The 27,832-nt window shown below is 44.4% G+C and overlaps 1 protein-coding gene across 1 annotated transcript in view; it reads right to left on the reverse strand.

Annotated features, from left to right (window-relative positions):
- MYOD1 (myogenic differentiation 1) overlaps positions 1-27,832 on the reverse strand; it is a 141,663-nt gene that overhangs the window by 39,565 nt on the left and 74,266 nt on the right. Inside the window, exon 2 of the mRNA XM_069767881.1 lies at positions 13,609-13,687. Within this exon, the coding sequence (XP_069623982.1) occupies positions 13,609-13,687 (79 nt within the window). The remainder of the gene's footprint in view (positions 1-13,608; positions 13,688-27,832) is intronic.

The raw sequence follows: 27,832 nt of genomic DNA on the forward strand, positions 1-27,832 counted from the left end.
GAAGCAGCCATCTGCAGACCGGACATAACCGCAAGAGAAGTATGCTGCCTTCCAGGTGCGATGATCAAGGATGTGACCGATAGGATACCAAAGCTCTTCAGCTCCAAGGACGTCCACCCATTTCTTCTGATACATGTTGGCACCAATGACACGGCAAGGAAGGACCTACCGACAATCTGCAAGGACTTTGAAGAGTTGGGGAAGAAAGTAAAGGAACTGGATGCACAGGTAGTTTTTTCTTCTATCCTTCCAGTAGACGGGCATGGCACCAGGAGATGGAACAGGATCCTTGATGCGAACAACTGGCTAAGACGATGGTGCAGACAACAAGGATTTGGATTCCTGGACCACGGTGTGAATTACTGGTATGATGGACTCCTCGCCAGAGACGGACTACACCTCAACAAACCTGGGAAACACACATTCGCCAGAAGACTCGCTACACTCATCAGGAGGGCGTTAAACTAGAAGAAGAGGGGACGGGAAGAAAAACAGACTCGAACAAAGAAGACCCAGGAAAACATACTCAGAAGGGAGGTAAGAACATTTCTAAAACAATCCACAGCAAGGAGATTGTTTTGCAGATGATACAAAACTATGTAAAGCAGTTAATACAAGAGAAGATAGTATTCTGCTACAGATGGATCTGGATAAGTTGGAAACTTGGGCTGAAAGGTGGCAGATGAGGTTTAACAATGATAAATGTAAGGTTATACACATGGGAAGAAGGAATCAATATCACCATTACACACTGAACGGGAAACCACTGGGTAAATCTGACAGGGAGAAGGACTTGGGGATCCTAGTTAATGATAAACTTACCTGGAGCAGCCAGTGCCAGGCAGCAGCTGCCAAGGCAAACAGGATCATGGGGTGCATTAAAAGAGGTCTGGATACACATGATGAGAGCATTATACTGCCTCTGTACAAATCCCTAGTTAGACCGCACATGGAGTACTGTGTCCAGTTTTGGGCACCGGTGCTCAGGAAGGATATAATGGAACTAGAGAGAGTACAAAGGAGGGCAACAAAATTAATAAAGGGGATGGGAGAACTACAATACCCAGATAGATTAGCGAAATTAGGATTATTTAGTCTAGAAAAAAGACGACTGAGGGGCGATCTAATAACCATGTATAAGTATATAAGGGGACAATACAAATATCTTGCTGAGGATTTGTTTATACCAAGGAAGGTGATGGGCACAAGGGGGCATTCTTTGCGTCTGGAGGAGAGAAGGTTTTTCCACCAACATAGAAGAGGATTCTTTACTGTTAGGGCAGTGAGAATCTGGAATTGCTTGCCTGAGGAGGTGGTGATGGCGAACTCAGTCGAGGGGTTCAAGAGAGGCCTGGATGTCTTCCTGGAGCAGAGCAATATTGTATCATACAATTATTAGGTTCTGTAGAAGGACGTAGATCTGGGGATTTATTATGATGGAATATAGGCTGAACTGGATGGACAAATGGCTTTTTTCGGCCTTACTAACTATGTTACATGTTTCGACACCACTGTGTCTTCCTCCACATGTGGTGTGTGGTGTCGTCCATAACAGCTAACACTCGGCACGCTCATTGCTATTTAATTAACGCTGCTGGTTATTAAACTAAAGTAATTAATGACAACATTCAATAGCGATTACGCAGGTGGTAATTGAACTTAAAATGAAGTTATTAATAATAATAATTAAAAATCTGAATAATACTAATAATACATTTTATTCACAGTGTAAAATAAAAAACAAACTGGATTCAGTAAGATGTGCGTTTTTATTCATTCCAGCATCTAAACAAATTTCATAACGAAACATAAATTAAGTTAAAATTTCTATGTAAACACAATCACATGTACAGTCATTTTCCTCATTTTCAAACATCTTTCCTTGACTTCTACCAGGTACAATTTAATGTGTGGGGGCGGGATTATATACTATATACAGGATGACACAGGTATATACTATATACAGAAGGAGATGACACACAGGTATATACTATATATAGGATGAGATGACATACAGGTATATGCTACATACAGGAGGAGATGACACGTATGTACTGCATACAGGAGGAGATGACACACACACATATATACTATATACAGGAGCAGATAACATACAGCAGGTATTTACTATATACAGGAGATGACATACAGGTATATACTATATATAGGAGGAGATGACATACAGGTATATACTATGTACAGAAGAGATGACATACAGGTACATGCTATATACAGCAGGAGATGACACCTAGGAATATACAGGAGGAGGTGACATACAGCAGGTATATACTATTTACAGGGGAGATGACATACAGATATATACTATATACAGGGGAGATGACATACAGGTATATACTATATACAGGAGATGACATACAGGTGTATACTATATATAAGGGAGATAACAAACGTATATACTGAGGGGAAAATGATAGCTGTGAGGTGAAAATGAGAGGAGTGAGGTGAAAATGAAAAGGTGCGAGTACAAAATGAGAGGAGTGAGGGAAAATAGTGGAGTGATCGGAAACTGACAGTTGTGAGGTCGAAATGACAAGTGTTAGGGGGGAATGAGGGGGAAAATGAGAGGAGTGAGGGGGAAAATGAGAGGCATGATGGGAAAATAAGAGAAGTGAGCTGGTGCAATAACTAACCACAGATATTTACTATGCCCAGGCAACGCCGGGCTCTTCAGCTAGTATATTGCACATCCCACATAGTATATTGCACAGCCACGTAGTATATTGCCCAGCCACATAGTATATTGCCCAGCCACATAGTATATTGCCCAGCCACATAGTATATTGCCCAGCCACATAGTATATTGCCCAGCCACGTAGTATATTGCCCAGCCACGTAGTATATTGCCCAGCCACGTAGTATATTGCCCAGCCACGTAGTATATTGCCCAGCCACGTAGTATATTGCCCAGCCACGTAGTATATTGTCCAGCCACGTAGTATATTGCCCAGTCACGTAGTATATTGCCAGTGATGTAGTATATTGGCATATTGACGTAGTATACAGCACAGAGCCACGTAGTATATTGCCCAGTCACGTAGTATATTGCCCAGTCACGTAGTATATTGCCCAGTCACGTAGTATATTGCCCAGTCACGTAGTATATTGCCCAGCTACGTAGTATATTGGCCAGCCACGTAGTATATTGGCCAGTGGCGTATTATATTGCCCAGCCACGTAGTATATTGCCCAGCCACGTAGTATATTGCCCAGCCACGTAGTATATTGCCCAGCCACATAGTATATTGCCCAGCCACATAGTATATTGCCCAGCCACATAGTATATTGCCCAGCCACGTAGTATATTGCCCAGCCACGTAGTATATTGCCCAGCCACGTAGTATATTGCCCAGCCACGTAGTATATTGCCCAGCCACGTATGTCACAGGTTAAAAAATAAAAAATAAACATATACTCACTTTCCGAGGGCCCCTTGTAGTTTGGTCACATGACCGTGACGTCATGGCAGGTTCTTCTCCCATACTATCCTTGGCACCAGAACCTGCCGCTTGCATGGAGCGGTCACCGGAGCGTCGCGAAAGGCGAGTATATAATGATTTTTTTTTTTTTTAATCATTTTTAACATTAGATGTTTTTACTATTGACGCTGCATAGGCAGCATCAATAGTAAAAACTTGGTCACACAGGGTTAATAGCGACGGTAACGGAGTGAGTTACCCACGGCATAACACGGTCCGTTGCCGCTGGCATTAACCCTGTGTGAGCGGTGACTGCGGGGAGTATGGAGTGGGCGCCGGGCACTGACTGCAGGGGAGGGACTAATCGGACTGGGGCCGTCGCTGATTGGTCGCGGCAGCCATGACAGGCAGCTGGCGAGACTAATCAGCGACTTGGATTCCATGACAGACAGAGGCCACGACCAATGAATATCTGTGACAAACAGAAGGACAGACAGACAGAAGGACAGAAAGACGGAAGTGACCCTTAGACAATTATATAGTAGACTAGATGGTGGCCCAATTCTAACGCATCGGGTATTCTAGAATATGCATGTCCACGTAGTATTTTGCCCAGTCACGTAGTATAATGCTCCATACAGTTATGGCCCCATAGATGCCCCATATAATGCTCCATGCAGTTATTGCCCCATAGATGCCCCATATAATGCTCCATGCAGTTATGGCCCCATAGATGCCCCATATAATGCTCCATGCAGTTATTGCCCCATAGATGCCCCATATAATGCTCCATGCAGTTATGGCCCCATAGATGCTCCATATAATGCTCCATGCAGTTATGGCCCCATAGATGCCCCATATAATGCTCCATGCAGTTATGGCCCCATAGATGCCCCATATAATGCTCGATGCAGTTATGGCCCCATAGATGCCCCATATAATGCTCCATGCAGTTATGGCCCCATAGATGCTTCATATAATGCTCCATGCAGTTATGGCCCCATAGATGCCCCATATAATGCTCCATGCAGTTATGGCCCCATAGATGCTTCATATAATGCTCCATGCAGTTATGGCCCCATAGATGCTTCATATAATGCTCCATGCAGTTCTTTATGGCCCCATAGATGCCCCATATAATGCTCGATGCAGTTATGGCCCCATAGATGCCCCATATAATGCTCCATGCAGTTATGGCCCCATAGATGCTTCGTATATTGCTCCATGCAGTTATGGCCCCATAGATGCTTCATATAATGCTCCATGCAGTTATGGCCCCATAGATGCTTCATATAATGCTCCATGCAGTTCTTTATGGCCCCATAGATGCCCCATATAATGCTCCATGCAGTTATGGCCCCATAGATGCCCCATATAATGCTCCATGCAGTTATGGCCCCATAGATGCTTCACATAATGCTCCATGCAGTTATGGCCCCATAGATGCTTCATTTAATGCTCCATGCAGTTATGGCCCCATAGATGCTTCATTTAATGCTCCATGCAGTTATGGCCCCATAGATGCTTCATATAATGCTCCATGCAGTTATGGCCCCATAGATGCTTCATATAATGCTCCATGCAGTTATGGCCCCATAGATGCTTCATATAATGCTCCATGCAGTTATGGCCCCATAGATGCTTCATTTAATGCTCCATGCAGTTATGGCCCCATAGATGCTTCATATAATGCTCCATGCAGTTCTTTATGGCCCCATAGATGCCCCATATAATGCTCGATGCAGTTATGGCCCCATAGATGCCCCATAAAATGCTCCATGCAGTTATGGCCCCATAGATGCTTCACATAATGCTCCATGCAGTTATGGCCCCATAGATGCTTCATTTAATGCTCCATGCAGTTATGGCCCCATAGATGCTTCATATAATGCTCCATGCAGTTATGGCCCCATAGATGCTTCATATAATGCTCCATGCAGTTATGGCCCCACAGACGCTCCATATAATGCTCCATGCAGTTATGGCCCCATAGATGCTTCATATAATGCTCCATGCAGTTCTTTATGGCCCCATAGATGCCCCATATAATGCTCGATGCAGTTATGGCCCCATAGATGCTTCATATAATGCTCCATGCAGTTATGGCCCCATAGACGCTCCATATAATGCTCCATGCAGTTCTTTATGGCCCCATAGATGCCCCATATAATGCTCGATGCAGTTATGGCCCCATAGATGCCCCATATAATGCTCCATGCAGTTATGGCCCCATAGATGCTTCATATAATGCTCCATGCAGTTATGGCCCCATAGATGCTTCATTTAATGCTCCATGCAGTTATGGCCCCATAGATGCTTCATATAATGCTCCATGCAGTTATGGCCCCATAGATGCTTCATATAATGCTCCATGCAGTTATGGCCCCATAGATGCCCCATGCAGTTCTTTATGGCCCCATAGACGCTCCCATACAGCATTGTGCCACAGGTAATGCTGCTGCTGCAGTTAAAATAAATAAATAAATAAAAAAATCACATACTCACCTCTCGTCGCTGCTCCTCAGCGTCCAGTCTCTCTGCACTGACTATTCAGGCAGAGGGTGACGCGCACACTAATACGTCATCGCGCCCTCTGACCTGCACAGTCACTGCAAGAGGACGCGGAAGACGGAGCGGCGCCCGGCGGATGGAACGCGGACAGGTGAATATGAAATACTCACCTGCTCCTGGCGCTCCTGACGCGGTCCCTGCTTGTCCCATGGTACGGAAGCTTCTTCGCGCCTGCGCGAGAAGTACCTGCCATGATGTGACGGTCACATGACCGTGACGTCATGGAAGGTCCTTCTCACGCAGGCGCGCAGGGCCTGTGATGACGTCGCAGTCACATAACCGTGGCGACATGGCAGGTCCTTCTCCCATACCATTGTGGGCACCGGAACCTGCCGCTTCCATGGAGAGGTCACCGTAGCGTCGTGAGGAGTGGAGAAGGCGAGTATATAATGATTTTTTTTATTATTTTTAACATTAGATCATTTTACTATTGACGCTGCATAGGCAGCATCAATAGTAAAAACTTGGTCACACAGGGTTAATAGCGGCGGTAACGGAGTGAGTTACCCGCGGTATAACGCGGTCTGTTACCGCTGGCATTAACCCTGTGTGAGCGGTCACTGCGGGGAGTATGGAGCCGGCGCCGACTGCAGCGGAGTAGGGAGGGACTTATCGGACTGTGGCCGTCGCTGATTGGTCGCGGCAGCCATGACAGACAGCTGCCGAGCCCAATCAGCGAATGAATATCCGTGACAGAAAGAAAGAAAGAAAGAAAGAAGGACAGACGGAAGTGACCCTTAGACAATTATATAGTAGATATATACCGTATATACGCAAGTATAAGCCGACCCTCTAATTTTGCCACAAAAAACTGGGAAAACTTAATGACTCGAGTATAAGCCTAGGGTGGAAAATGCAGCAGCTACCGGTAAATTTCAAAAATAAAAATAGATCCCAATAAAAGTAAAATTAATTGAGACATCAGTAGGTTAAGTGTTTTTGAATATCCATATTGAATCAGGAGCCCCATATAATGCTCCATACAGTTCATGATGGACCCATATAATGCTCCATACAAAATACACCCCATTTAATGATCCATAAAGTTCAGTAAAGCCCCTTAAGATGCTCCATATTAAAATATGCCCCATATAATGCTGCATTACAAGTTCATTATGGCCCCATAAGATGCTCCATGGGGCTGAAAATCTCAGCTTATACTCGAGTTTATACGGTATATACAATATCATTTTATTTCCTAAAATGCAAAGTACATGCGTCATCTGTAACTTTGGGCTATTTAGGGATCATTTAATTTTCAACTTGCTTAACTGTTCACATTCCCGGGGTGCCCAAACTTTTACATGCCCCTGTATCTGCCAGTATCACTTGCAGCAGACTTGAAAGGGTACGGGCCATAAATACCACACATTATGAGAGAGGTACTGTAAAAAGAGAAAGAAAGGAAAGAGAAAAATAGGAGATAGACAGAGAGAGATACGAGAAAGGGATGGAAGAAGAGAAAGATGTGGGAGGGAAGGGAAAGAGAAAGATGGAAGTGAGAGATGGGTGAGAGGGATAAAGAGATGGGAAAGAGTTAGGAAGATGGAAGTGAGAGATGGGTGAGAGGGATAAAGAGAGATGGGAAAGAGTTAGGAAGATGGAAGTGAGAGGTGGGTGAGAGGGATAAAGAGAGATGGGAAAGAGTTAGGAAGATGGAAGTGAGAGGTGGGTGAGAGGGATAAAGAGAGATGGGAAAGAGAAAGATGGAAGTGAGAGATGGGTGAGAGGGATAAAGAGAGATAGGAAAGAGTTAGGAAGATGGAAGTGAGAGATGGGTGAGAGGGATAAAGAGAGATGGGAAAGTGATGAAAGATGGAAGTGAGAGATGGGTGAGAGGGATAAAGAGAGATGGGAAAGCGTTAGGAAGATGGAAGTGAGAGATGGGTGAGAGGGATAAAGAGAGATGGGAAAGAGTTAGGAAGATGGAAGTGAGAGATGGGTGAGAGGGATAAAGAGAGATGGGAGAGAGTTAGGAAGATGGAAGTGGGAGATGGGTGAGAGGGATAAAGAGAGATGGGAAAGAGTTAGGAAGATAGAAGTGGGAGATGGGTGAGAGGGATAAAGAGAGATGGGAAAGAGTTAGGAAGATGGAAGTGAGAGATGGGTGAGAGGGATAAAGAGAGATGGGAAAGTGATGAAAGATGGAAGTGGGAGATGGGTGAGAGGGATAAAGAGAGATGAGAAAGAGTTAGGAAGATGGAAGCGAGAGACAGGCGAGAGGGATAAAGAGATGGGAAAGAGTTAGGAAGATGGAAGTGGGAGATGGGTGAGAGGGATAAAGAGAGATGGGAAACAGTTAGGAAGATGGAAGTGAGAGATGGGTGAGAGGGATAAAGAGAGATGGGAAAGTGATGAAAGATGGAAGTGGGAGATGGGTGAGAGGGATAAAGAGAGATGAGAAAGAGTTAGGAAGATGGAAGCGAGAGACAGGCGAGAGGGATAAAGAGATGGGAAAGAGTTAGGAAGATGGAAGTGGGAGATGGGTGAGAGGGATAAAGAGAGATGGGAAAGAGTTAGGAAGATGGAAGTGAGAGATGGGTGAGAGGGATAAAGAGAGATGGGAAAGTGATGAAAGATGGAAGTGGGAGATGGGTGAGAGGGATAAAGAGAGATGGGAAAGAGTTAGGAAGATGGAAGCGAGAGATGGGTGAGAGGGATAAAGAGATGGGAAAGTGATTAAAGATGGATGTGGGAGATGGGTGAGAGGGATAAAGAGAGATGGGAGATAGGAAGATGGAAGTGAGAGATGGGCGAGAGGGATAAAGAGATGGGAAAGAGTTAGGAAGATGGAAGTGAGAGATGGGTGAGAGGGATAAAGAGAGATGGGAAAGAGTTAAGAAGATGGAAGTGAGGGATGGGCGAGAGGGATAAAGAGATGGGAAAGAGTTAGGAAGATGGAAGTGAGAGATGGGTGAGAGGGATAAAGAGAGATGGGAAAGGGTTAGGAAGATGGAAGTGAGAGATGGGTGAGAGGGATAAAGAGAGATGGGAAAGAGTTAGGAAGATGGAAGTGAGAGATGGGCGAGAGGGATAAAGAGATGGGAAAGAGTTAGGAAGATGGAAGTGAGAGATGGGTTAGAGGGATAAAGAGAGATGGGAAAGTGATGAAAGATGGAAGTGGGAGATGGGTGAGAGGGATAAAGAGAGATGGGAAAGAGTTAGGAAGATGGAAGTGAGAGAGATAAAGAGAGATGGGAAAGAGTTAGGAAGATGGAAGTGAGAGATGGATGAGAGGGATAAAGAGAGATGGGAAAGTGATGGAAGATGGAAGTGAGAGATGGGCGAAAGGGATAAAGAGATGGGAAAGAGTTAGGAAGATGGAAGTGAGAGATGGGTGAGAGGGATAAAGAGAGATGGGAAAGAGTTAGGAAGATGGAAGTGAAAGATGGGTCAGAGGGATAAAGAGAGATGGGAAAGAGTTAGGAAGATGGAAGTGAGAGATGGGCGAGAGGGATAAAGAGATGGGAAAGTGATGAAAGATGGAAGTGAGAGATGGGCGAGAGGGATAAAGAGAGATGGGAAAGAGTTAGGAAGATGGAAGTGAGAGATGGGCGAGAGGGATAAAGAGATGGGAAAGAGTTAGGAAGATGGAAGTGAGAGATGGGTGAGAGGGATAAAGAGAGATGGGAAAGTGATGAAAGATGGAAGTGGGAGATGGGTGAGAGGGATAAAGAGAGATGGGAGTTAGGAAGATGGAAGTGAGAGATGGGTGAGAGAGATAAAGAGATGGGAGTTAGGAAGATGGAAGTGAGAGATGGGCGAGAGGGATAAAGAGAGATGGGAAAGAGTTAGGAAGATGGAAGTGAGATGGTTGAGAGGGATAAAGAGAGATGGGAAAGAGTTAGGAAGATGGAAGTGAGATGGTTGAGAGGGATAAAGAGAGATGGGAAAGAGTTAGGAAGATGGAAGTGAGATGGTTGAGAGGGATAAAGAGAGATGGGAAAGAGTTAGGAAGATGGAAGTGAGATGGTTGAGAGGGATAAAGAGAGATGGGAAAGAGTTAGGAAGATGGAAGTGAGAGATGGGCGAGAGGGATAAAGAGAGATGGGAAAGTGATGAAAGATGGAAGTGGGAGATGGGTGAGAGGGATAAAGAGAGATGGGAAAGAGTTAGGAAGATGGAAGTGAGAGAGATAAAGAGGGATGGGAAAGAGTTAGGAAGATGGAAGTGAGAGATGGATGAGAGGGATAAAGAGAGATGGGAAAGTGATGGAAGATGGAAGTGAGAGATGGGCGAAAGGGATAAAGAGATGGGAAAGAGTTAGGAAGATGGAAGTGAGAGATGGGTGAGAGGGATAAAGAGAGATGGGAAAGAGTTAGGAAGATGGAAGTGAAAGATGGGTGAGAGGGATAAAGAGAGATGGGAAAGAGTTAGGAAGATGGAAGTGAGAGATGGGCGAGAGGGATAAAGAGATGGGAAAGTGATGAAAGATGGAAGTGAGAGATGGGCGAGAGGGATAAAGAGAGATGGGAAAGAGTTAGGAAGATGGAAGTGAGAGATGGGCGAGAGGGATAAAGAGATGGGAAAGAGTTAGGAAGATGGAAGTGAGAGATGGGTGAGAGGGATAAAGAGAGATGGGAAAGTGATGAAAGATGGAAGTGGAAGATGGGTGAGAGGGATAAAGAGAGATGGGAGTTAGGAAGATGGAAGTGAGAGATGGGTGAGAGAGATAAAGAGATGGGAGTTAGGAAGATGGAAGTGAGAGATGGGCGAGAGGGATAAAGAGAGATGGGAAAGAGTTAGGAAGATGGAAGTGAGAGAGATAAAGAGAGATGGGAAAGAGTTAGGAAGATGGAAGTGAGAGATGGATGAGAGGGATAAAGAGAGATGGGAAAGTGATGGAAGATGGAAGTGAGAGATGGGCGAAAGGGATAAAGAGATGGGAAAGAGTTAGGAAGATGGAAGTGAGAGATGGGTGAGAGGGATAAAGAGAGATGGGAAAGAGTTAGGAAGATGGAAGTGAAAGATGGGTGAGAGGGATAAAGAGAGATGGGAAAGAGTTAGGAAGATGGAAGTGAAAGATGGGCGAGAGGGATAAAGAGATGGGAAAGTGATGAAAGATGGAAGTGAGAGATGGGCGAGAGGGATAAAGAGAGATGGGAAAGAGTTAGGAAGATGAAAGTGAGAGATGGGCGAGAGGGATAAAGAGATGGGAAAGAGTTAGGAAGATGGAAGTGAGAGATGGGTGAGAGGGATAAAGAGAGATGGGAAAGTGATGAAAGATGGAAGTGGAAGATGGGTGAGAGGGATAAAGAGAGATGGGAGTTAGGAAGATGGAAGTGAGAGATGGGTGAGAGAGATAAAGAGATGGGAGTTAGGAAGATGGAAGTGAGAGATGGGCGAGAGGGATAAAGAGAGATGGGAAAGAGTTAGGAAGATGGAAGTGAGATGGTTGAGAGGGATAAAGAGAGATGGGAAAGAGTTAGGAAGATGGAAGTGAGAGATGGGTGAGAGGGATAAAGAGATGGGAAAGAGTTAGGAAGATGGAAGTGAGAGATGGTTGAGAGGGATAAAGAGAGATGGGAAAGAGTTAGGAAGATGGAAGTGAGATGGTTGAGAGGGATAAAGAGAGATGGGAAAGAGTTAGGAAGATGGAAGTGAGATGGTTGAGAGGGATAAAGAGAGATGGGAAAGAGTTAGGAAGATGGAAGTGAGATGGTTGAGAGGGATAAAGAGAGATGGGAATGAGTTAGGAAGATGGAAGTGAGAGATGGGTGAGAGGGATAAAGAGAGATGGGAAAGAGTTAGGAAGATGGAAGTAAGAGATGGGCGAGAGGGATAAAGAGATGGGAAAGAGTTAGGAAGATGGAAGTGAGAGATGGGTGAGAGGGATAAAGAGAGATGGGAATGAGTTAGGAAGATGGAAGTGAGAGATGGGTGAGAGGGATAAAGAGAGATGAGAAAGAGTTAGGAAGATGGAAGTAAGAGATGGGTGAGAGGGATAAAGAGAGATGGGAAAGAGTTAGGAAGATGGAAGTGAGAGATGGGTGAGAGGGATAAAGAGATGGGAAAGTGATGAAAGATGGAAGTGGGAGATGGGTGAGAGGGATAAAGAGAGATGGGAATGAGTTAGGAAGATGGAAGTGAGAGATGGGTGAGAGGGATAAAGAGAGATGGGAAAGAGTTAGGAAGATGGAAGTAAGAGATGGGTGAGAGGGATAAAGAGAGATGGGAAAGAGTTAGGAAGATGGAAGTGAGATGGGCGAGAGGGATAAAGAGAGATGGGAAAGTTAGGAAGATGGAAGTGAGAGGTGGGTGAGAGGGATAAAGAGATGGGAAAGAGTTACGAAGATGGAAGTGGGAGATGGGTGAGAGGGATAAAGAGAGATGGGAAAGAGTTAGGAAGACGGAAGTGAGATATGAGCGAGAGGGATAAAGAGAGATGGGAAAGAGTTAGGAAGATGGAAGTGAGAGATGGGTGAGTGGGATAAAGAGAGATGGGAAAGAGTTAGGAAGATGGAAGTGAGAGATGGGTGAGAGGGATAAAGAGAGATGGGAAAGTTAGGAAGATGGAAGTGAGAGATGGGTGAGTGGGATAAAGAGAGATGGGAAAGAGTTAGGAAGATGGAAGTGAGAGATGGGTGAGTGGGATAAAGAGAGATGGGAAAGAGTTAGGAAGATGGAAGTGAGATATGAGCGAGAGGGATAAAGAGAGATGGGAAAGTTAGGAAGATGGAAGTGAGAGATGGGTGAGTGGGATAAAGAGAGATGGGAAACAGTTAGGAAGATGGAAGTGAGAGATGGGTGAGAGGGATAAAGAGAGATGGGAAAGTTAGGAAGATGGAAGTGAGAGATGGGTGAGAGGGATAAAGAGATGGGAAAGAGTTAGGAAGATGGAAGTGAGAGATGGGTGAGTGGGATAAAGAGAGATGGGAAAGAGTTAGGAAGATAGAAGTGGGAGATGGGTGAGAGGGATAAAGAGAGATGGGAAAGAGTTAGGAAGATGGAAGTGGGAGATGGGTGAGAGGGATAAAGAGAGATGGGAAAGAGTTAGGAAGATGGAAGTGAGAGATGGGTGAGTGGGATAAAGAGAGATGGGAAAGAGTTAGGAAGATGGAAGTGGGAGATGGGTGAGAGGGATAAAGAGAGATGGGAAAGAGTTAGGAAGATGGAAGTGGGAGATGGGTGAGAGTGATAAAGAGAGATGGGAAAGAGTTAGGAAGATGGAAGTGAGAGATGGGTGAGAGGGATAAAGAGAGATGGGAAAGTTAGGAAGATGGAAGTGAGAGATGGGTGAGAGGGATAAAGAGATGGGAAAGAGTTAGGAAGATGGAAATGAGAGATGGGTGAGTGGGATAAAGAGAGATGGGAAAGAGTTAGGAAGATGGAAGTGGGAGATGGGTGAGAAGGATAAAGAGAGATGGGAAAGAGTTAGGAAGATGGAAGTGGGAGATGGGTGAGAGGGATAAAGAGAGATGGGAAAGAGTTAGGAAGATGGAAGTGAAAGATGGGTGAGAGGGATAAAGAGATGGGAAAGAGTTAGGAAGATGGAAGTGAGAGATGGGTGAGAGATATAAAGAGAGATGGGAAAGTGATGGAAGAGAAGAAGATACAAGAGGGAGAGAGAGAGAGTTACTAAATACAGACAGAAACTCACCATTTGATACCTGGGAGTAATAGTTGTTGTGATGATTGCTCTGTCTTCGAATGTTGCAGGTAGATCCAGAGTAATCTATCTGTGAACAAAAGGCTTAGTGTCATATCTCTTGATTATAAGGCTGCATAACATTCAAATATTTCATATTCTACCAGAGGGATGACAAACTGAAATGTACAATGTTCACATCAAATATAACCAGACACTATATAACCTTTTCACTGCATTGATAAAACGAGATACTAAGTAATCACTTCACCGCACTGTTACAACCAGAAAATATATAATCCATTATCTGCCAATAAAACCTAACCCTAAGGCTCTGTTATAGGGTCTGCTGATTGGTCAGCTTTTATTTTGAATGCCTCCTTACACAAGTGATACAGGAAATATACAGCTCTGGCAAAAATGAAGAGACCACTGCAAAATGTTCAGTTTATCAGATTTTTCTCTTTATAGGTATATTTTTGAGAAAAATGTAACTTGTTTTTTTATTCTATAAACTACTGACAACATGTCTCCTAATTTCCAAGAAATAAATTTTGTATTTTTTTTCTGACAACAATGGTCAAAATAATAATAATAAAAAGAAACAGTGCTTTCAGACCTCAAATAATGCAAAGAAAACAAAATTCATGATCATTTAGAAACAACAATAATAATGTTTTAACTCAGGAAGAATTCAGAAATCAATATTGTGTGGAATAACCATGATTGTTAATCCCAGCTTTCATGCGTCTTGGCAGCTTTCCACCAGTCTCTCACACTGCTTTTGGGTGACCTTCTGCTACTGCAGCGCCCCAGAGTCCTGGTCGTTGCAGTAATCTTATTCTTCCACCAGGGGGAGTGATGTTACGTCTGAAGGCAATGAAGGAGATCTTCTGTCCAGGTATCACAACCACAAAACACACTTCACACTCCAGTCTGCCAGGGGGAGCCATGCTTCTATCTACTAGGACACTCCTCACACTTAGGTAAACCTGGTGGGTTGGTTAGGAAGTTAGACAGAAGCTGACTGGAGGGAGAAGGAGATAGTCAGTGAGTTCCGAACAAGTTTGGCAGAGGCTGGTTGGAGTGGGTTCCAGCCAGCTCCAGACTGCGGCCTGTGGAAGACAAGGCTACACGGAGCTGCGCCTGCATCCCATGCGGCAGCATCCTAAGAGAGGACACGAAAGGAATTGTGTTGCAGTGAGTGAGCAATGAAGTCATAGCAACAGGAAAGGAATATCGGTGGGAGACCAGCTAGAAGCAGGCTGCCTCCTTCTGAAGCGCACTAGCGGTAGCCAGAACACCGAGGGAGTAAGAATCTCTATGCCGTTACTTCAGAGACTGGCAGGACAGTTGATTCCACGTTGACTGCCAGACCATATACCCAGGAGGCAGGGTGGCAACTTGTGGGGGCCGGGATGTCTCTAGGGTCCCTATAAAAAGCCTCAGGCCACCAGTCATACGGGTTTGTCCTATCCGTCAGGCGACAGAGAGAAGAAACTTAACATCTACAATAGTTGTGAGGACCTTACCGAGTTGCTCAGCAGGGAGGTACTACAATGCCCAGGCGCTAGAGGAAGGCTATTGAATTCCACCTGGATAAGGGGACTCCGGATTTGCCTTCAGACCGGCCGGACTCTGCCTGCCCTGTGGTCCCTGCCCTGGACTGTGGATGCTGAAGCCTTCAGTAACGGTAAAGAGACTGCAACCTTGTGTCCTCGTTATTCACTGCGCCTTACATCATCCACCATCTACACTCTAGGAAGCCCTGGGGATACAATTCACCTGTGGGAAGGTCTACCATCTAGCTGCCATAACATCACCCCAGCGGACCTTTAAGCAGCGTTCGTCACCCTGACCGAATACCACAGGTGGCGTCACGAACATTATCCCTTTAAAGACTGTTCCCCCCATTTTACAACGGACATTCCCCTAGGGCCACGGACCGGGTCAGCCACCATGACATCGCTGATGAGCACCGAAGGGCCCGGCTCCGAGTAACCCCTAGCCCTTGGGGGCGCTCCACTACTCCTGGTACAATGTCAGCAGTTCTTCTTAGTTTGATGGCTTGTGACTCTCCATCACCCTCCTGATTACATTCCAGAGGATTCAGTGGGGTTCAGGTCTGGAGATTGGGCGGCCATGACAGGGATTTGATGTGGTGGTCTCTTAATTATTGCCAGAGCTGTATATCTTTGCACTGTGTTAGCCAGTAGATAATATTTTTCTATCTACTGGCAAAAAATGTATCAACCACTGAGGACTTTCAAATCTTAATATTTTTCTAAGATTTGAAAGTCCTCAGTGGTTGATACATTTTTAGCCAGTAGATAGAAAATTATTAAGGCTACTTTCACACTAGCGTCGGCCGGTCGCAGTGCGTCGGGCCGACGTACCAACGCATCCTGCACAACGGTGGCAGCGGATGCATTATTACAACGCATCCGCTGCCCCATTGTGAGTTGCGGGGAGGAGGGGGCGAGCATGCGTGGTCGGAAATGGCGGACACGACACACCAAAAAACATTACAAGCAACATTTTTTGGGTCCGACGCAACAGTCGCACGACGGTTACAAAGTGTGGCAATGCGTCGCAAATACAAGCCTATGGAGAAAAAACGCATCTTGCAGACAACTTTGCAGGATGCGTTTTTTCTGCAAAACGACGCATTGTGACGGAGGCCAAACGACGCTGGTGTGAAAGTAGCCTAAGATTTGAAAGTCCTCAGCGGTTGATACATTTTTACCTTATATCATCGTTAGAAGCCCACTGTCCTCTCCAACAGCTACAGGAACTTTTCTCTGCAGCCAGAAAAAAAGGAAAGCCTGTCCATTTATAAAGACCACGGACAAGATAAAGATCCCAAACTCACATCCGGACGGCAGGATCCGGCGCACGTTCAGCTGCACAACATCTAACGTGTTCTTAGTTATATATAGCAAATGTCCAGCTGGAGGCCGGTATACAGGGGAGGCAGGGCGAAAACTTCTCATCGCCTCACAATAAAAGAAAAAAGAACCTGTGGACAAACATTTCTGTACCCCTGATCAAAGCACCATGGACATGAAATTACTTCTTAAAACGTAACTTCAAATTTCAGAGGGATGGAAGGGAATATAAATGTATGACAACTGTTGACAAACTTCGTGCGGGAAAGAAACCACTGGAGCACTAAGCAGAGAAGGACATGACTTCGGGAGGGGTGGACCTTTTAACTCCTGCAATTTTTTTTTCTATAGCAGTGTAACACACTAAGGCCGAAAAAAGACATTTGTCCATCCAGTTCAGCCTATATTCCATCATTGTGTAGATTTTATGCAAGAGTATGTTGCTTTAAGACGAAGGAGCACAGTATGTGTGCCTGGTGTTTTACTGTCAATAGGGCGGGGCTTAAATAGAGGAGGTAATTCTGTCCATCCCATATCCAAAAGTCATGTACTCATACAACCAGACACGGTGTAACCTCTTCACTGCACAGATACAACCATACAGTGTATATCATCTTCACTGCACAGATACAAGCTGACACCATGTAACCTTCAGCACCAATATTACAGCCGAAATGTTGTATCACAGACTCCCCGATAACAGATCAGCACCAATATTACAGCAGATATGTTGTATCACAGACTCCCCGATAACAGATCAGCACCAATATTACAGCAGATATGTTGTATCACAGACTCCCCGATAACAGATCAGCACCAATATTACAGCAGATATGTTGTGTCACAGACTCCCCGATAACAGATCAGCACCAATATTACAGCAGATATGTTGTATCACAGACACCGGATAACAGATCAGCACCAATATTACAGCAGATATGTTGTATCACAGACTCCCCGATAACAGATCAGCACCAATATTACAGCAGATATGTTGTATCACAGACTCCCCGATAACAGATCAGCACCAATATTACAGCCGATATGTTGTATCACAGACTCCCCGATAACAGATCAGCACCAATATTACAGCCGATATGTTGTATCACAGACTCCCCGATAACAGATCAGCACCAATATTACAGCAGATATGTTGTATCACAGACTCCCCGATAACAGATCAGCACCAATATTACAGCAGATATGTTGTATCACAGACTCCCCGATAACAGATCAGCACCAATATTACAGCAGATATGTTGTATCACAGACACCGGATAACAGATCAGCACCAATATTACAGCAGATATGTTGTATCACAGACTCCCCGATAACAGATCAGCACCAATATTACAGCAGATATGTTGTATCACAGACTCCCCGATAACAGATCAGCACCAATATTACAGCCGATATGTTGTATCACAGACTCCCTGATAACAGATCAGCACCAATATTACAGCAGATATGTTGTATCTCAGACTCCCCGATAACAGATCAGCACCAATATTACAGCAGATAAGTTGTATCACAGACACCTGATAACAGATCAGCACCAATATTACAGCAGATATGTTGTATCACAGACACCCCGATAACAGATCAGCACCAATATTACAGCAGATATGTTGTATCTCACACTCCCCGATAACAGATCAGCACCAATATTACAGCCGATATGTTGTATCACAGACTCCCCGATAACAGATCAGCACCAATATTACAGCCGATATGTTGTATCACAGACACCGGATAACAGATCAGCACCAATATTACAGCAGATATGTTGTATCACAGACACCGGATAACAGATCAGCACCAATATTACAGCAGATATGTTGTATCTCAGACACCGGATAACAGATCAGCACCAATATTACAGCAGTTATGTTGTATCACAGACACCGGATAACAGATCAGCACCAATATTACAGCAGATATGTTGTATCACAGACACCGGATAACAGATCAGCACCAATATTACAGCAGATATGTTGTATCACAGACACCGTATAACAGATCAGCACCAATATTACAGCAGATATGTTGTATCTCAGACACCGGATAACAGATCAGCACCAATATTACAGCAGTTATGTTGTATCACAGACACCGGATAACAGATCAGCACCAATATTACAGCAGATATGTTGTATCACAGACACCGGATAACAGATCAGCACCAATATTACAGCAGATATGTTGTATCACAGACACCGTATAACAGATCAGCACCAATATTACAGCAGATATGTTGTATCTCAGACACCGGATAACAGATCAGCACCAATATTACAGCAGATATGTTGTATCACAGACACCGTATAACAGATCAGCACCAATATTACAGCAGATATGTTGTATCACAGACACCGGATAACAGATCAGCACCAATATTACAGCAGATATGTTGTATCTCAGACACCGGATAACAGATCAGCACCAATATTACAGCAGATATGTTGTATCACAGACACCGGATAACAGATCAGCACCAATATTACAGCCGATATGTTGTATCACAGACACCGTATAACAGATCAGCACCAATATTACAGCAGATATGTTGTATCTCAGACACCGGATAACAGATCAGCACCAATATTACAGCAGTTATGTTGTATCACAGACACCGGATAACAGATCAGCACCAATATTACAGCCGATATGTTGTATCACAGACTCCCCGATAACAGATCAGCACCAATATTACAGCAGATATGTTGTATCACAGACACCGGATAACAGATCAGCACCAATATTACAGCCGATATGTTGTATCACAGACTCCCCGATAACAGATCAGCACCAATATTACAGCAGATATGTTGTATCTCAGACTCCCCGATAACAGATCAGCACCAATATTACAGCCGATATGTTGTATCACAGACACCGGATAACAGATCAGCACCAATATTACAGCCGATATGTTGTATCACAGACTCCCCGATAACAGATCAGCACCAATATTACAGCAGATATCTTGTATCTCAGACACCGGATAACAGATCAGCACCAATATTACAGCAGATATGTTGTATCTCAGACACCGGATAACAGATCAGCACCAATATTACAGCCGATATGTTGTATCACAGACTCCCCGATAACAGATCAGCACCAATATTACAGCAGATATCTTGTATCTCAGACTCCCCGATAACAGATCAGCACCAATATTACAGCCGATATGTTGTATCACAGACACCGGATAACAGATCAGCACCAATATCACAGCAGATATGTTGTATCACAGACACCGGATAACAGATCAGCACCAATATTACAGCCGATATGTTGTATCTCAGACTCCCCGATAACAGATCAGCACCAATATTACAGCAGATATGTTGTATCACAGACACCGGATAACAGATCAGCACCAATATTACAGCCGATATGTTGTATCACAGACTCCCCGATAACAGATCAGCACCAATATTACAGCAGATATGTTGTATCTCAGACTCCCCGATAACAGATCAGCACCAATATTACAGCCGATATGTTGTATCACAGACACCGGATAACAGATCAGCACCAATATTACAGCCGATATGTTGTATCACAGACTCCCCGATAACAGATCAGCACCAATATTACAGCAGATATCTTGTATCTCAGACACCGGATAACAGATCAGCACCAATATTACAGCCGATATGTTGTATCACAGACACCGGATAACAGATCAGCACCAATATCACAGCAGATATGTTGTATCACAGACACCGGATAACAGATCAGCACCAATATCACAGCAGATATGTTGTATCACAGACACCGGATAATAGATCAGCACCAATATTACAGCCGATATGTTGTATCTCAGACTCCCCGATAACAGATCAGCACCAATATTACAGCAGATATGTTGTATCACAGACACCGGATAACAGATCAGCACCAATATCACAGCAGATATGTTGTATCACAGACACCGGATAACAGATCAGCACCAATATTACAGCAGATATGTTGTATCACAGACACCGGATAACAGATTAGCACCAATATTACAGCCGATATGTTGTATCACAGACTCCCCGATAACAGATCAGCACCAATATTACAGCAGATATGTTGTATCACAGACTCCCCGATAACAGATCAGCACCAATATTACAGCAGATACGTTGTATCACAGACTCCCCGATAACAGATCAGCACCAATATTACAGCCGATATGTTGTATCACAGACTCCCCGATAACAGATCAGCACCAATATTACAGCCGATATGTTGTATCACAGACTCCCCGATAACAGATCAGCACCAATATTACAGCCGATATGTTGTATCACAGACTCCCCGATAACAAATCAGCACCAATATTACAGCCGATATGTTGTATCACAGACACCGTATAACAGATCAGCACCAATATTACAGCAGATATGTTGTATCTCAGACACCGGATAACAGATCAGCACCAATATTACAGCAGTTATGTTGTATCACAGACACCGGATAACAGATCAGCACCAATATTACAGCAGATATGTTGTATCACAGACACCGGATAACAGATCAGCACCAATATTACAGCAGATATGTTGTATCACAGACACCGTATAACAGATCAGCACCAATATTACAGCAGATATGTTGTATCTCAGACACCGGATAACAGATCAGCACCAATATTACAGCAGATATGTTGTATCACAGACACCGGATAACAGATCAGCACCAATATTACAGCCGATATGTTGTATCACAGACACCGTATAACAGATCAGCACCAATATTACAGCAGATATGTTGTATCTCAGACACCGGATAACAGATCAGCACCAATATTACAGCAGATATGTTGTATCACAGACACCGTATAACAGATCAGCACCAATATTACAGCAGATATGTTGTATCTCAGACACCGGATAACAGATCAGCACCAATATTACAGCAGATATGTTGTATCACAGACACCGGATAACAGATCAGCACCAATATTACAGCCGATATGTTGTATCACAGACACCGTATAACAGATCAGCACCAATATTACAGCAGATATGTTGTATCTCAGACACCGGATAACAGATCAGCACCAATATTACAGCAGTTATGTTGTATCACAGACACCGGATAACAGATCAGCACCAATATTACAGCCGATATGTTGTATCACAGACTCCCCGATAACAGATCAGCACCAATATTACAGCAGATATGTTGTATCACAGACACCGGATAACAGATCAGCACCAATATTACAGCCGATATGTTGTATCACAGACTCCCCGATAACAGATCAGCACCAATATTACAGCAGATATGTTGTATCTCAGACTCCCCGATAACAGATCAGCACCAATATTACAGCAGATATCTTGTATCTCAGACACCGGATAACAGATCAGCACCAATATTACAGCAGATATGTTGTATCTCAGACACCGGATAACAGATCAGCACCAATATTACAGCCGATATGTTGTATCACAGACTCCCCGATAACAGATCAGCACCAATATTACAGCAGATATCTTGTATCTCAGACTCCCCGATAACAGATCAGCACCAATATTACAGCCGATATGTTGTATCACAGACACCGGATAATAGATCAGCACCAATATTACAGCCGATGTGTTGTATCTCAGACTCCCCGATAACAGATCAGCACCAATATTACAGCAGATATGTTGTATCACAGACACCGGATAACAGATCAGCACCAATATCACAGCAGATATGTTGTATCACAGACACCGGATAACAGATCAGCACCAATATTACAGCAGATATGTTGTATCACAGACACCGGATAACAGATTAGCACCAATATTACAGCCGATATGTTGTATCACAGACTCCCCGATAACAGATCAGCACCAATATTACAGCAGATATGTTGTATCACAGACTCCCCGATAACAGATCAGCACCAATATTACAGCAGATACGTTGTATCACAGACTCCCCGATAACAGATCAGCACCAATATTACAGCCAATATGTTGTATCACAGACTCCCCGATAACAGATCAGCACCAATATTACAGCCGATATGTTGTATCACAGACTCCCCGATAACAGATCAGCACCAATATTACAGCCGATATGTTGTATCACAGACTCCCCGATAACAAATCAGCACCAATATTACAGCCGATATGTTGTATCACAGACACCGTATAACAGATCAGCACCAATATTACAGCAGATATGTTGTATCTCAGACACCGGATAACAGATCAGCACCAATATTACAGCAGTTATGTTGTATCACAGACACCGGATAACAGATCAGCACCAATATTACAGCCGATATGTTGTATCACAGACACCGTATAACAGATCAGCACCAATATTACAGCAGATATGTTGTATCTCAGACACCGGATAACAGATCAGCACCAATATTACAGCCGATATGTTGTATCACAGACACCGGATAACAGATCAGCACCAATATTACAGCCGATATGTTGTATCACAGACTCCCCGATAACAGATCAGCACCAATATTACAGCAGATATGTTGTATCTCAGACTCCCCGATAACAGATCAGCACCAATATTACAGCCGATATGTTGTATCACAGACACCGGATAATAGATCAGCACCAATATTACAGCCGATATGTTGTATCTCAGACTCCCCGATAACAGATCAGCACCAATATCACAGCAGATATGTTGTATCACAGACACCGGATAACAGATCAGCACCAATATTACAGCAGATATGTTGTATCTCACACTCCCCGATAACAGATCAGCACCAATATTACAGCCGATATGTTGTATCACAGACACCGGATAACAGATCAGCACCAATATTACAGCAGATATGTTGTATCACAGACTCCCCGGATAACAGATCAGCACCAATATTACAGCAGTTATGTTGTATCACAGACTCCCCGATAACAGATCAGCACCAATATTACAGCCGAAATGTTGTATCTCACACTCCCCGATAACAGATCAGCACCAATATTACAGCCGATATGTTGTATCACAGACTCCCCGATAACAGATCAGCACCAATATTACAGCAGATATGTTGTATCTCAGACTCCCCGATAACAGATCAGCACCAATATTACAGCCGATATGTTGTATCTCACACTCCCCGATAACAGATCAGCACCAATATTACAGCCGATATGTTGTATCACAGACACCGGATAACAGATCAGCACCAATATTACAGCAGATATGTTGTATCTCACACTCCCCGATAACAGATCAGCACCAATATTACAGCCGATATGTTGTATCACAGACTCCCCGATAACAGATCAGCACCAATATTACAGCATATATGTTGTATCTCAGACACCGTATAACAGATCAGCACCAATATTACAGCAGATATGTTGTATCTCAGACACCGTATAACAGATCAGCACCAATATTACAGCCGATATGTTGTATCTCAGACACCGTATAACAGATCAGCACCAATATTACAGCAGATATGTTGTATCTCAGACACCGTATAACAGATCAGCACCAATATTACAGCATATATGTTGTATCTCAGACACCGTATAACAGATCAGCACCAATATTACAGCAGATATGTTGTATCTCAGACACCGTATAACAGATCAGCACCAATATTACAGCCGATATGTTGTATCTCAGACACCGTATAACAGATCAGCACCAATATTACAGCAGATATGTTGTATCTCAGACTCCTCGATAACAGATCATCACCAATATTACAGCCGATATGTTGTATCACAGACTCCCCGATAACAGATCAGCACCAATATTACAGCCGAAATGTTGTATCTCACACTCCCCGATAACAGATCAGCACCAATATTACAGCCGATATGTTGTATCACAGACTCCCCGATAACAGATCAGCACCAATATTACAGCAGATATGTTGTATCTCAGACTCCCCGATAACAGATCAGCACCAATATTACAGCCGATATGTTGTATCACAGACTCCCCGATAACAGATCAGCACCAATATTACAGCATATATGTTGTATCTCAGACACCGGATAACAGATCAGCACCAATATTACAGCCGATATGTTGTATCACAGACTCCCCGATAACAGATCAGCACCAATATTACAGCAGATATCTTGTATCTCAGACTCCCCGATAACAGATCAGCACCAATATTACAGCCGATATGTTGTATCTCAGACTCCCCGATAACAGATCAGCACCAATATTACAGCCGATATGTTGTATCACAGACACCGGATAATAGATCAGCACCAATATTACAGCAGATATGTTGTATCACAGACTCCCCGATAACAGATCAGCACCAATATCACAGCAGATATGTTGTATCACAGACACCGGATAACAGATCAGCACCAATATTACAGCAGATATGTTGTATCTCACACTCCCCGATAACAGATCAGCACCAATATTACAGCCGATATGTTGTATCACAGACTCCGGATAACAGATCAGCACCAATATTACAGCAGATATGTTGTATCACAGACACCGTATAACAGGTCAGCACCAATATTACAGCAGTTATGTTGTATCACAGACTCCCCGATAACAGATCAGCACCAATATTACAGCATACATGTTGTATCTCACACTCCCCGATAACAGATCAGCACCAATATTACAGCCGATATGTTGTATCACAGACACCGGATAATAGATCAGCACCAATATTACAGCAGATATGTTGTATCTCAGACTCCCCGATAACAGATCAGCACCAATATTACAGCCGATATGTTGTATCACAGACACCGGATAATAGATCAGCACCAATATTACAGCAGATATGTTGTATCTCAGACTCCCCGATAACAGATCAGCACCAATATCACAGCAGATATGTTGTATCACAGACACCGGATAACAGATCAGCACCAATATTACAGCAGATATGTTGTATCTCACACTCCCCGATAACAGATCAGCACCAATATTACAGCCGATATGTTGTATCACAGACACCGGATAACAGATCAGCACCAATATTACAGCAGTTATGTTGTATCACAGACTCCCCGATAACAGATCAGCACCAATATTACAGCCGATATTGTTGTGAATTCTGTGGCAGAGTTCACTCCTGTGGTCACAAGTGGTACTTCGGCTGATTCTCTCTGGGATCTTTCGTTTGTGGAGGAAAGTGGTACTGCAGCTTCTGAGTTTCCTCCCTCAGGTGATCTGGTGAGCTCGTTAGCTTCTTCTCTACTTAACTCCACCTGATGCTTTGATCTATGCTTCCTGTCAATGTTGCAGTGTGGGACTTGTTTTTTCCCTGGATCATTCCTGTGGCCTGCTGCTCTGCAAAGCTAAGTTTTGCTTATGTTATTTTGTTGCTATTTTTCTGTCCAGCTTGCTTTATTGGTTTTTCTCGCCTGCTGGAAGCTCTGAGACACAGAGGGACCACCTCCGTACCGTTAGTCGGTGCGGAGGGTCTTTTTGTCCCCTCTGCGTGGTTTTTTATAGGTTTTTGTGCTGACCGCAAAGTTATCTTCCCTATCCTCGTTCTGTTCAGCTAGTCGGGCCTCACTTTGCTAAATCTGTTTCATCTCTATGTTTGTGTTTTCATCTTACTCACAGTCATTATATGTGGGGGGCTGCCTTTTCCTTTGGGGAATTTCTCTGAGGCAAGGTAGGCTTATTTTTCTATCTTCAGGATTAGCTAGTTTCTCAGGCTGTGACGAGGCGCCTAGGTTCTGGTCAGGAGCGCTCCACGGCTACCTTTAGTGTGGTTTGATAGGCTTAGGGATTGCGGTCTGCAGAGTTCCCACGTCTCAGAGCTCGTTCTATTATTTTGGGTTATTGTCAGTTCACTGTATGTGCTCTGACCTCCATGTCCATTGTGATTCTGAATTGCCTTTCATAACAGTACAGGAAGCCAAAAGTGCTAATGATTCTCAATAGAGGGAAAAAAGAAGTTCTGAGACCATTTTTTTTTCTTGCACTGTTTTTTTTTTTTGTTCCCCTAGACATTTGGGTGGTTCAGGACACAGGTGTAGCAATGGACATTAACCCCTTCCCGACCTTTGACGCATACGCTGCGTCATGAAAGTCGGTGCCATTCCGACCCATGACGCAGCATATGCGTCATGGAATGATCGCGTCCCTGCAGATCGGGTGAAAGGGTTAACTCCCATTTCACCCGATCTGCAGGGACAGGGGGAGTGGTAGTTTAGCCCAGGGGGGGTGGCTTCACCCCCTCGTGGCTACGATCGCTCTGATTGGCTGTTGAAAGTGAAACTGCCAATCAGAGCGATTTGTAATATTTCACCTAAAAAAATGGTGAAATATTACAATCCAGCCATGGCCGATGCTGCAATATCATCGGCCATGGCTGGACACACTAATGTGCACCCACCCCACTCCTCCGATCGCCCCCCCAGCCCCCCGATCTGTGGTCCGCTCTCCTCGGTCCTGTGCTCCGCTCCCCCGTCCTCCTGACCGCTCCCCCCGTGCTCCAATCACACCCCCCGTGCTCTAATCAAACCCCCCCGCACTCCGATCACCCCCCCCGCACAGCGATCACCCCCCCGCACAGCGATCCCCCCCCCGTGCTCCGATCCGCCTGCCCGCACAGCGTTCCCCAAGTCCGTGCTCCAATCCACCCCCCCCCGTGTTCCGATCCACCCCCCCCGTGCTCCGACGCCCCCCCCCCGTGGTCCCCCCCCACCCCATCATACTTACCGATCCAGCCGGGGTCCCGTCCGTCTTCTGCCTGGGCGCCGTCATCTTCCAAAATGGCGGGCGCATGTGCAGTGCGCCCGCCGAATCTGCCGGCCGGCAGATTCGTTCCAGAGTGAATTTTGATCACTGAGATATAATCTATCTCAGTGATCAAAATAAAAAAAAAAGTAAATGACACCCCCCCCTTTGTCACCCCCAGAGGTAGGGACAATAAATTTTTTTTTTTTTTTTTTTCCACTAAGGTTGGGGTAAGAACTAGGGTTAGGGTTAGGGGTAGGGTTAGGGGTAGGGTTAGGGGTAGGGTTAGGGGTAGGGTTAGGGTTAGGGGTAGGGGTAGGGTTAGGGGTAGGGTTAGGGTTTCGGTATGTGCACACGTATTCTGGTCCTCTGCGGATTTTTCCGCTGCGGATTTGATAAATCCGCAGTGCTAAACCGCTGCGGATTTATGGCGGATTTACCATGTTTTTTCTGCGCATTTCAATGCGGTTTTACAACTGCGATTTTCTATTTGAGCAGTTGTAAAACCGCTGCGGAATCCGCAGAAAGAAGCGACATGCTGCGGAATGTAAACCGCTGCGTTTCCGTGCAGTTTTTCTGCAGCATGTGTACAGCGATTTTTGTTTCCCGTAGGTTTGCATTGAACTGTAAACTCATGGGAAAATGCTGCGGATCCGCAGCGTTTTCCGCAGCGTGTGCAC

Source organism: Ranitomeya imitator, chromosome 5 (assembly GCF_032444005.1).
Source record: "Ranitomeya imitator isolate aRanImi1 chromosome 5, aRanImi1.pri, whole genome shotgun sequence".
In the NCBI taxonomy this organism is placed as follows: Eukaryota; Metazoa; Chordata; class Amphibia; order Anura; family Dendrobatidae; genus Ranitomeya; species Ranitomeya imitator.